Source organism: Seriola lalandi, unplaced genomic scaffold, assembly GCF_002814215.2.
Source record: "Seriola lalandi dorsalis isolate HSWRI2012SDOR001 ecotype SW California unplaced genomic scaffold, Sedor1 jcf7180002054570, whole genome shotgun sequence".
Classification (NCBI taxonomy): domain Eukaryota; kingdom Metazoa; phylum Chordata; class Actinopteri; order Carangiformes; family Carangidae; genus Seriola; species Seriola lalandi.
Window position 1 is genome coordinate 1,705,588 of NW_019525123.1, and position 12,200 is coordinate 1,717,787.

At 38.9% G+C, this 12,200-nt stretch overlaps 1 protein-coding gene across 1 annotated transcript in view; it reads right to left on the reverse strand.

The window, feature by feature from the left end:
- Positions 1 to 3,538: 3,538 nt before the first annotated feature.
- jph1a (junctophilin 1a) overlaps positions 3,539 to 12,200 on the reverse strand; it is a 31,348-nt gene continuing 22,686 nt past the window's right edge. Inside the window, exons 5-7 of the mRNA XM_023416807.2 lie at positions 6,760 to 7,493; positions 6,166 to 6,262; positions 3,539 to 5,979 (exon numbers count right to left, since the gene is read on the reverse strand). Of these exons, the coding sequence (XP_023272575.1) occupies positions 6,182 to 6,262; positions 6,760 to 7,493 (815 nt within the window). The 3' untranslated portion in view covers positions 3,539 to 5,979; positions 6,166 to 6,181. The remainder of the gene's footprint in view (positions 5,980 to 6,165; positions 6,263 to 6,759; positions 7,494 to 12,200) is intronic.

Consider the following 12,200-nt stretch of genomic DNA (forward strand, 5'->3'; position numbering starts at 1 on the left):
AAAGATTTCAGACTCTGGCTTTGTTGTGTGATTTCAAGGCCAGACACGCCGAAGCCAGTTGCCCTCGATTCAACTTTTCTTGGCTAACTATGATCTGGATGACTGAGAGGGTTCACAGACAGACATGCTGAAGCATATCGGCTCCCGTCGCTAACACAAGAACAACAATGAATACATCATTTGGTGATAGTTTGAGCAGCATGCACATCTGCCATGTGTGATTCTCAGATGGAGATAATGTCGGGCAAATTGTTAAATAATTTAATTCTGCAGTAATCTTATTGGAAGCTGATGGCATTACAAATGTGCTCACACAATGTCAACTTAGGAAAAAAGAACCTCCCCAACACAGAGGTGGAGTTTTTTTAATTAGGTGTTTCTTGGATTAATAGATAAATAGGTAGCAGAGCTGTTTATCAAACAAATGTGTCATAGAGAAAATAGGGACAGACTTTTATTTATTGTATCAAAATGTGTTGGAAAATAACTGTCATGAAAGTAGTAATACAATGCACTCTGAGTCACTGAAACAATATTATTCTGATCCAGTCATTAACAGTACACCATGCAATACAATGATGATTCAAAGCCACCAACCTCTGCAGCCATTAAGACAAAGTGGTTTGCTCACAACCCAGTGACAAGCACAGAATGAGAAATATCCTCCAAATCATCTGAACAGCCCTTTATGAGATGTTCTTGCTTGTCTCTACAAAACAATGTTAGTGTATTGCTCCTACTCCACACAATGAAGGCCTCAAATGGCATAACAGACAGATAAGTGGATGTGACAACCATTTACTTTCAATAGCTTGAGGCTAATGCGCTGCGTTGAGGCCTTGCCTGTCTGAACTATAATGACTCATCCTACAGACCACTATGATAAAATCTTAATCATAATTCATATCTCACGCAATAAACAGGGCATGAAAAGTCTTGCGCTTAAATGGCCTATTAGTGAATTCTGTTTATTTTTTTTAAGTCATCAATGTGCTTTCCTGCAGAAACACGGCATGTGCGAGCATTAGCACGAGACAAAAAAAGAAAGTGCCGCGTGTTTAAATAATAAGACAGATAATAGCTTACTTTAGATGGCTGAGTGATAGGTTTATGGTTTTAAAATGGAGATTTGTTTGTGTAAATATAACAGATGAAGTGATGCTAAGCTAAAGCTAGCTATGCCAGGCATGGAAAGGGGATCTGCTTAATACTGATGTCTTAGCAACAGTTTTGAAAAATGCTGGCCACTGATATCCCCTCGCTGCTTACTAGCCTTAATCCAATTTTAGAAGCACAACCAATCTGCATTTTAGACAGAAGGTGGAGGCTTGGTCTCAGAGAGGGAAGGTTAAATATACACATGGTGGATATATGCCAGGCTTGAGATGCTGTATGTCCCAGGCCAATCCTCACAGATACACAACAGACAACAAACAAACAAACCAACAAACAAACAAACAAACCAACCAACCAACAAACAAGTTGATTTATTCTTTATCAAAACAACTGGCAATTAATTTACATGAGTTGCCAAAGTATTTAATGCCCACATAATAAGTATTTAATCTTTAAAAGCAATAAGTACACACTCAGTGTTTTTTTATCCCATCGTAAGTATAAGTGTTTATTATAATGTATTTATAACTTCTCACATGATGCCTTCATAACTGATGCATCAACAATTACTGGATGTTTGACAACACTGTGTACCTTAGCTACAATAATATAATGATATGTGATTACACACAATAACATTGTTATAAAGTATTTATGTATAAAAGTATAAAGCATTAAACTGTTTATACACAAAAAAATCATATACTGTATATATATATATATATATATATATATATATATATATATACATATACATATATAGTTTAACACTATGTTACAACTATGTTATGTTTTGAAGCATTCATTACTTGTGTATATGTCATGGATGCTTCATAAGGAATTAGAAAGGGAGGATTTAATATTCTTTATTAATACTTTTTAATCAAAGCATAATTTATAACAGCTTCAGTAGTTATAAAATTTGTCCAATTATTGTGGACCACAAGTATTTAATTGGACAATAAAAACAGTGGACAGGAGTTAATCAAAGATTTTACAAGTGCATTAATTAACAAAGAGAGTACATCACTAAGCATTTCAGTAACTGGTATTTAAATGGTAAATAAAAAGATTTATTAAATTAATATATAAATAAATATATTAATCTCTCAATAAATATGTAAAATTAAAAAGTAGTTTATAAAAAACAACATTGAAACAATCAGTAAATACATTTATAATAATGGAATTTCAAAATAAATTTGAAAATGCAGTTTTAAAACTGAAATCAATCATTAAATTCACAAAATGAAGTGAGTGTACAGATTTGAATGAGGCATGTGAAAGGTCAACTCCCTTTCTCATTTGCATTTCCATTTTCTCTCAGTTTTTTCTTTTCTTCCTTTTTCTTACCCAATTCTTACTGTTGTAGTCCATAGTCCTCCTGAAGTGAATTCATACGGACTCTGTTCCTTTCCTCATACAGATGGTGCAGCGTCCTTTGCTGAACATGAACAAGATTATTGTAGATTCTTCACCCTGGTCGAAAATTATAGCCGTCACTGGAATTTGTTAAATGGCCTCTAAGATGGTAGGATAGGCTTATAAGGTTTTGGTTTATATTTGTCCAGGACTGCTTGTGCAACCAAATCTTGTCCAGCATGCGGTGCCATCAGAATAGTAACAGAGATATTCTATACTATTACTGACAAGTTCAGCTTCACATATGGGTTTTAAGTGCCAGGATAATACACTATCCAGAATATTCCTTTCCACCACCATAATGGCACCTGATAATTTTAAAACTGCAAGCAAAACATATTTAATCTTGGTACTTGTCATATGTTTTTATAATAACGTTTTACTGCTACTCTAATCAAACCTGCAGACAGCCAAAACTGAGAAATCTCCCTGCAGGTTTTCCTGTGTCTGCTGGCATCATGGCAGAGGGCACAGCAAGTGCATGACACGGCGTTGCCGAGTCCAGGCAGGTGCCACCCCCCGGTGTAACACTACACTAATCCGAGGCTGATCAGCGGTGGAAACAGTACAAACTGACCCAAGACAAACTGGGGCACCTGCCTGTGCTCACACTGCTAATGTGAGACCCCGACGAAGGTACTTTGATTTCATGCCTGGTCTTTTCCCCAGAGATCTCATTACGAAAAGGTCACCATGAGGCCATCATTGGTAGGAGGCTGAGCACAGATGAGATGATGAACCTTGGAGATACATAGAAGTTAACATGAGACTGGAATTTAAAACATGCTAATGAGACAAGTGAAAATCCTTCAATCCATCCATTCAAATCCATCTGTACATTTTATGCAAGTGTAACTATATATTGGAAAAATGTTTGTTGTGTAGCTGTAGTGTATTATTTGCATTATGTTTTATTATACATTTTTTTATGTTCACACTGCAACACTTAGGTGAGTAAGTCTCTGGTGTAAGAGTATAAAAAGACCAGATATAAACAAAGTTTAGTTTAACAAGGCATAACATCTTTATTGTTATACACATAACTTCATCTCCAAAGACTTTGCACAAATCAGTGGGGTAACATGAACCTTGAGATATCAAAAGTCTCCCGCAGTTCCTCGTTATTTCCTAAAATACTCAAACAAGTACATCTGCGTTTTACATCCCCAAATGGTACATACAGTACAACCAATTAGAAATAAAGTATTTTTTCCACTGTCAAACATTATCATATGTGCATTACATTACCAATTACAAACAAGTTATATTCATTGTCAAAATACAGGTGTGCAAATTGTTAGAAAAATACCAACTCATACCAGATTCTGGATTGTGCTCTGTAAAAATCCTTACAAATAGTATATAATAATCTATATATAAATGTCTCCAACATGCAATGTTGCATTTCAAAAAAATATCCCATAAACAGGCTGTTCTGTTAAACCCTCCAAAATTCCACTCTTCACCATGCTCGTGTGAAGATAGGGAAAACAACAAAAAAAAGAGGGCAAAAGAGAGGGTAAAGAATTTTATGCTGTTCAATAATTTATTTTCTTGGTCTGTTTTTATTGTATAGATTTCAGTAGTTAGTTTTCTAGTAGTTATATGGACAGTTTGCAAACATCTAACTGGCTTAAGCATTCTCCAAATGTAATGTGCTGCTCATTTTGTAACAGAAAATCTATTGTACTCAAGTTCAACTTCAAAACTGAACTGCAGCAAAGAAACCCATAGCCATATTAAAGCCCTTTTTACGATGACCAGTGTTCACAAACACATCAGTTGTACATTGAATAAATAATTAATCTTTGTATTGATGACAGTAATTGTCAACCATATAAATAACCACTTTTAAAATTAAAGAAACTCATGCCATACCTGCAACAAAGACTACAAACAGCTATGATGAGGCAAGTTAAATGCACGATTCAGGTGATGACAACAGTCAGAATATCCCCACACGACAAAGTTAAGACAAGGACGGCATCTCTTCCCTCCCACCTTCCTCATCTTTTTCTGAGGTAAACAGTAGTACTGTTAAAGACTTTTAAAGGCATCTCTCCTTCTCCCTGGTGCCACATTCCCCATGGCCTCAAACTTGAATAAATTCCACAAGACTGTCCTGATCCAGTCTCATAAGCACGCAAACACTGCTGGGCCAACAGAAGCAGCTTTGTGAACTGCATCTTTGCATCTTAGTGGTATATTAAAACAATGAAAGCAAAGAATAGAATGAAGGAATTCAAGCAAAATGGCCGAAGCATGAAATTATCTTCCTTCTAATTTAATAAATAACATAAGACATTTGCTACTTCACTCTCAACCTCCTTTCTAAACACAATGCCAGCTGGTAATCAACACTCTCCCCATTCAAGCATATTCAAATTGTGAGAGTTTGACTAAATAAATGGAACATACGATTTTTTATAATAGTATAACTACCTTTTTTGGCAAAATATACTATAAGCTTTCCTTTGAAAAAATAAAACATATTGCACTTTCAGTAACATGAATGTGTAATGTCAAATTACAACTCAGCTGTTAGAAATGAGTAAAATTTCAAAATAAAAGGGAAAACAAATTTATTTACTCATTCTGCGATGAGAAATTTTCTTTTCAACTACAAGCGTCTGACTGCAGGTAACCAACATTCAGAGAACAACAATGAACAAAAAATGCTACAATAGAACAGAAAACAAACAAAAATGTTAAATGTTAAAACTGTACCATGCATGGGGAGTGTTTTAAAGCAGTGTATCCTGGGTAACAATGGACGGAGCTCGAGAAAGCTGCAGTGATGACTGGGTTAACCGAGTAAGACTGGCTAGTGACCGTGCTAGCACTGACTGCTGGCAACGGCCGTGCCCAGTTTCCTGTTGCAAGAGCGGTGTGAAGCCCAGAAAATGCTCCGAACACCCGAGCACGCTCCCACTGCGACTGTCCTCTTCTCCCCCCCACCCGGCCGCCGGGCTCACATCTCCCCATCAAAACGTCAGATGGCAAAATAGAAAAGGCAGCTGTTTGCTCCCGTCATCTAAAAGTGCATCTCCACACTCTTCCAGCAAAGTCCATCAGCCCACCGCTATCTCTGCCAAGGCAGTGGGAGTGGGCTACAGAGACTAGTGCTTGGATCAGCACACGTGTGGGTTTCAATTACTTCTTTTTTCAGACTGTGTATGTTTGGTTGCATTTTTTATTTTTTATTTTTTTTACCTCACTAGACATGACATTTCACCTCAGCTTTTAGAAAAGCCAAAGGAGTGCTAATTCACGGGGCTGGCCCTAAAGAAGGCCCATGACAGGTTGGTGTTAGTGATGCCTTCCTCCCGATTCTCTTCAGTGTCACGCTGATTCCCTACCTACGGCCACCCCCGTGTCCCACTGGCGCCATTTTCATTTTTCAAGGCCGGCGATGCAACTGTACCGGTTGCCATGGTTTCACTGCAACATAAAACAGTTTGTTTGGATTTAATTGGCTGCTTGTCACATTGCAGATACAAATAGTGGGCAGGACACATAAGACATGAGTAAATAGGGCGGATTCATCTTAAGAAACACATTAATGAGTGCCGCCCTTATTCATTTTTGTAGATGAGTAAAAATGTCTGGAAAAAAGAAGGAACTTACCAGAGAAACTGCATCATCATGTCAGAAAATGGACAAATATAATTGCAAGGCCAATATTCAACAGCATTACCATAGCAACAAGGATTGAGTTGGGACCCTGGAAAACATGACATCATGATAAACATATATACAACATCAAAAGGTCTGTACTGCCTGTGTCTCGTTCACAAATCATGGTTATTAAGAAACAAATGAATAGAAAGAACTAGCACTAGAAGATAATATTGACACTTTGAGTAATACACTGTCTTGACAAAAGAGGAGACGAATACCACTCTCTTGTTTGTAAGGTAAATGTGAAGCTGGTGGCAACAGCCTGTTAGCTTAGATTAGCACAAAAACTGAAACAAGAGTGAAACAAGTATCACGGATCTGTGAAAAAGGAGACAAAATCCAGGAAATAAAGAGTACAATAGTATTGATTTGAACTGATGTTTACACATTTGGATTTTTCAATTCTACCTGGATTCTGAGCTATGGACAGATAGAAGGCAGATATTTACTATACAGACATGAGGGTGGTATCCAGCCCTCACTGGCAAGATATCTGTTTATTTCAAAAACTTTTTTTCATGTCCTTGCACTGATACTCACTGTTTCTTCTGTGTTTTCTGCAATCTCCATACTGGCTTTCTTTGTGTCTGCGAGGCTCTTTGGCTTTAGGGAATCCTGCTTCCTGAGTTTCGGGTCGCTCTTGCTTTCCCGTATGGAGGCTGGCTTAGGAGTGGGGGTACTAAAGGACTTAGGGGGGTGTGGGGGCATACGTGCCAGGGCCAGGGCACTGGGCTCTTCCTCTATATCCTCCTCAGGGTCCGGGGGTGGCGGGATTCTTGTAGGGGTCTTGACATAGTAACTGTGGTACTCGCTGTGGAGCTCGCCGTTGACTGGAATTGCAGGAGGCTGTGGAGTAGGAGCAGATGCCGGGGCAGGCTGCTGAACTTTAGCAGGTTTGGGTGGAGCGTCGACGTGCACATGAGAACTTTTGGGGCCATCGGTGACGGACAGCCTCTCTTCTTTACTCAGCTTTCTACTAGACCGCTCATCCTTGCTGGACTTATGACTTGACTTCTCTTCTTTGCTTGATTTGCGGGAGGGTTTTTCTTCTTTACTGGTTTTGCGGCTAGAGCTGTTGGTGACCTGACCTTTCTTCTTGCTGGAGTGAGGCGAGGGGGGAGGTGAGGCTCCAGAACTGGTCACAGGGGAGTGGGGGGGGGTTGTACCTTTGCGGTAGAAGTGGGGAGAATCTCTCGGGGAGTTGTCCTTCTTTTCAACTGGGACCTCTTTAATCTCCACAGGCTCCTTAAACTGTTGTTTTATATAGTCAGGTCCTGCAGAGATGAGATAGGTGACACACATTAACATGAAAGATAATCCACCTGCATCACTCCAATTTGTGCCTCTCATGTATTATCACTTCATTCAAATCACAGAGCAGAGTTATTTAATTCCTGTTTACTACTTTGATTTGGTTGCAATTTGGGAAACAGTTTAAAAATATTTTTCACTGTGTAATTGATGTAATATTCGTTAACCAGATGAGCAGGTGCATTTTTAAAGAATAATGTGAAATATTTTGTGAAACTCTTATTTGCCTCGTTGCTGAGAACTAGATAAGATTGATACCATTTTCATGTCTGTAAGGTAAATCTGAAGTTAACTCCAGCTAACAGTTAGGTTAATATAGCACCAAGGCCAGAAACGGGGTATTAGCTAGCCTGGCTCTTTCAAAAAGTAACAAAATCTGCCTTCTCTACCTTCATATTTAGCTAATTAATTATTAGCTATATTATATTACTTGTAATTAGTGAACTTTACAGGTGCAAGTAGGTGCTTGATTTTGTTACCTTTGCACAGAGCCAGGCTAGCTGTTTCCCCCTGTTTCCAGTCTCTATGCTAAGCTAACCGGCCATGTGCGTCATATCGTACTGACATGTGAGTGGTATCTACTTTCTAGTCTAGATGGCAAAAAAAAAAAAAGTATTGCACAAAATGTTGAACTATTCATTTAAGGATCCTGGAAATACCTTCAAAACAGTGGTAAGTGTTGATTTGAATGTAATGATAAATCATGAGAGCCATAAACTAGTGCTAATACCTGCCTCACAGGTACCGATAGTACAACATGCAGGCCCACCAACTTTCAAATGCCCTCTTGAGATAATTATCTGGGGTTCAGACATAGTTCAATGATGACACATGAGATTACCAAACCCTGAAACAATGCTAATGCTCTACTGAGATTTCTCATCCAGCCACTGTCCAAGAAGCCTCGTTTGAAGAACAGAGCACTCTTATCTTCTATCCATCCTCCCAGACCAGAATGTGGCACAGAGAGCTAGAATTAAACTAAAGCTGACCCCAAGCATAGTTACTTTCAAATAAAATATTCATGAATCAACATTACATATGCAATCATTCTGCAAAGACTAAAGGATAGAGAGAGAGAGAGAGAGAGAGAGAGAGAGAGAGAGAGAGAGAGAGAGAAGCAGACTGATTAATGCAGGGTCACAAACACCATTTCACAAAGGAAGCCTCCTCTGCAGGCTCATCTTTATCATCAGCCACTCTCTTTTATCATTATGTTGTTTTTCTGGAGAGACCCTCGTCATTTCTCAGCATCCAACCAACATGGCTGCATGGATAAAGACTCGACCTCAGGAGCAATCACGCCGCTTTTTGTCTGGGGAAGCTTACACTGCTGCCTACTTGCTTTCTTTCCCTCCATCAGGAGTTTATGGACTGAGGTCCTGTCGGTGTTTTGGATTTTTCATTATGGACATTAGGTCCTCTAATGTGCGAACAATAAAGCCTGAATCTGAATGTAAATGCCCCTTTCCATGTGAGAAAAATGACACTTCATCTGTCCCTTTGTTCTGTACTGAATTAATATTTATTGGAGACATCAGGCTCTTTGTTTGCCTCTTTTTTTCACATCGCCTAAATTAGACGGTGTCAGAGTGACTAAGACAGGGACAATGCTGCTTTGTTTGAAGTACATCAGATGGTATGAGCAGAAAAGGATCTCTGCATCTCATATAGCCAATTTGAAATAGTAAAATCTATAGAGACAATTATATATAAATGATATTTCTTTTGAAGACAGATAACTGATCTTTAACGTTAAAATGTTTTGCTTGATTCACTTCTGTTAGATACTACGTACTCGGTCAGTGCAAGGGGATCTTATTCTTATGTATTCATGTTAGTGCATTCAGCATTGGTTGAGTTATTGGGTTAGAGAAAGGGTTCATCTATGAGATAAAGCCAAAGGATACGTCAAAATAGGCAACTTTTAAAGTATATGTATGAACGCTGTAATTCAAAGGAAAAGTATTAATATTGATTTAGATTTCCCACTTATCACTTCTAGGAACAATTATGCAAACATCAAATCCAGAAGGGAACAAGTGTATCCAATCCCACATCAGCGTAAACGGCCTTACCGCGTAATCTTTTGGGCCTCAGTACGCATAAGCCCAAAGTATTTTTCAGCTGCATGGCATTCCTAATTTGTTTCATAACTGCCACAACCAATAAGACCCACTACAAAGCATTGGGGGGGACATTTGAACATCTGCGGAGCTTAATATATCTGCCAAGCTTAATTTCACACCATAACTCAATAAGAGTTAGGGCTTCATGGGCGGGCCCAAGCAATTTCACTCTGTTTGGGGACAGATTCCTGCGAGGGGTTGCAGGCATTTTCTGGATGGTTCTCGGCACTAAAACAACCCCTAGTCTCGCACTGACACAGGACTACCACTACGCTTCTGCAGCATTGTTCACATCTTGAAACCCAGAGAATTCATGCTGTCAAATTAAAGTGTTTCATTATTTAAGAATATACTGGGAAGCTGCAAAACACATATTTAAATGTTGTATATTATTTAAACTATTGTGTGGTTGTTTTGTAGATATTTGAGCATGTGTAGCTCCTCTTGTCACGAGTGAGTGAAGATTTATTAGACGTACACCACTAAGGAATCCTGTCAGGTCAGCTGGAACATGTAGTGGGACTCAATTACCCAAATGGCTGTGGTGTTTCTTTCATCTGAACATTGATCAACTGGGCTGAGTCTGCAGGCTTCTAAAGAGGGTCACTAAAATAGGCCAGGGATGGAATTAGTCATGACCAAGACAAAAATACTCAACACGAACCCAAATAAACAAAAATTAAAGATCTGAATTTCAGATCATTTTATGAGCATGTATCAGAATTTTCTGCACTGTGTCCATGTTTCTTCTAACCTCATCATTGTCTCTTTGATGTTATTAGAATACAAGCTTTTGTTTAAGCTGCAGGCTGCCAGTTCTGTTCATGTTAATCCATAGCACATTTTCTGCTCCAGTGCACTCTTAACAAAACACACACGCTGACACACACATGCACACACACACACACACACACACACACACACACACACACACACGATCATATACTCACACAAACCCCAACAGATCGGTTGTTTAAGTCCTAGCCTAACCCCGACTGACCTTAATATGAGACAAACAGCAGTAACGAGAGGGGAGCTTCAATGAGACCTAATGTGTGTGCATGCATGGATGTATGTATGTGTGTGTTTGTGTGTGTGTGTGTGTGTGTGTGTATAGGGGGCGAGGAGTACAATATGTGTGGTCACATCTCTTGCCACTGTGCATCAGAATAGATTCAGGTGAGTCAGGTGGCAGAAACTTATAATCTGATCTTCTGAACCCCAAAGTTCAAAGGGCATCCATTAACCTTTGGTCAAATAGGAAATATATTTTTTATTATATCTATTTTTTTTTTTGCCAATTTGAATCTTCTTTTTCATGAAGCGCTGCCAATCAAACACGGTCCTGAGGCTGTTGCTATGTGAATGATGACAGGTCTTGGCTGCTGCCTTGCCTTTACATCCCTGTCAGATGCACAGTGCAGACACCAGGGACAGAAATATACATTTCCTATGGCAAGCTGTTTCCACAAGCGTTTCATTGTGTCTATATTTCAAATATAATAAATAACATGTCTTCCAAGTGGTTGTGAAAAGCATTTGCATTTTCCTGGTTTGTGCACTTTGTTTATGATGCATTTGCTCGTATATCATTTTATTCACCTTCTATTATTCAGACATTGTATTACATATGTATTAATCTGTTCTGTGGGTTGTGGTCTCAGCATGTTTTCCACACTTTTATATTTAAGATTCATGAGTCAATTTGTAGATTTTCTCTTTCCTACTCCTACTCACACCGGCAGATGGGCGGGGATGGGGGGGTAGGGTGGGGGGGCTGTCATTGTTTGCCCAGATTACATCTATCACTTTAGCATGTACATATACTCACACACATATGCACTATAACACACAGACATGCAGATAACTGTGCCCCATTGTCTGTGTAAGCACTGTCTTCTTGTGCTTTATTTGTAAGTGTCCACATGCAAGGATGAACATGGAAGGCCTCACATGAGCCGACATGTAATTGATAGATACGACGTGCGTGAAAGGAATCAAATCCGGATGAGGAAACAGCAGCAAATGCCACAGAGGTTGCAATGTTTTGTAATGTAATGGATATGACTACATTTAAAACAAATGGTTTTTGTGTTTCTCGGAAGTTTCCCTTTTACACAACTTTTATTTATATACAGTACAAAAAGTGACACTCTCTTGTCTGAACATTTGCTTCTATCATATAGGGCGGAGACAGTAATATATAATTACATTAAGGTAATATTGCATGTTGTTGTTATTTTTGAAAATGCTACTATTTCAACAAGTGCTACTTTTGAAATCTGTTTGGAAAAGCAGTTTCTTAACTTACTTTATGTTCTGTATCCTTGAAAGTAATAAGAAGTTTCAGAAGAACTTTACACTTGAGTTGAACTAATGTCCTGAAACGTTCTCCTCGACACCTGCTGCCATGAATATAAAGCAGCACCTGCTTGTGTCTGGTTTTCAGCCCTGACAGGTCCAGGCTTTTATGGTTCCACCTGGTCTGACTGTACCTTGACTGGGTCAAACAGGGCAGAGCGGGATCCCTGCTGTGCCCCC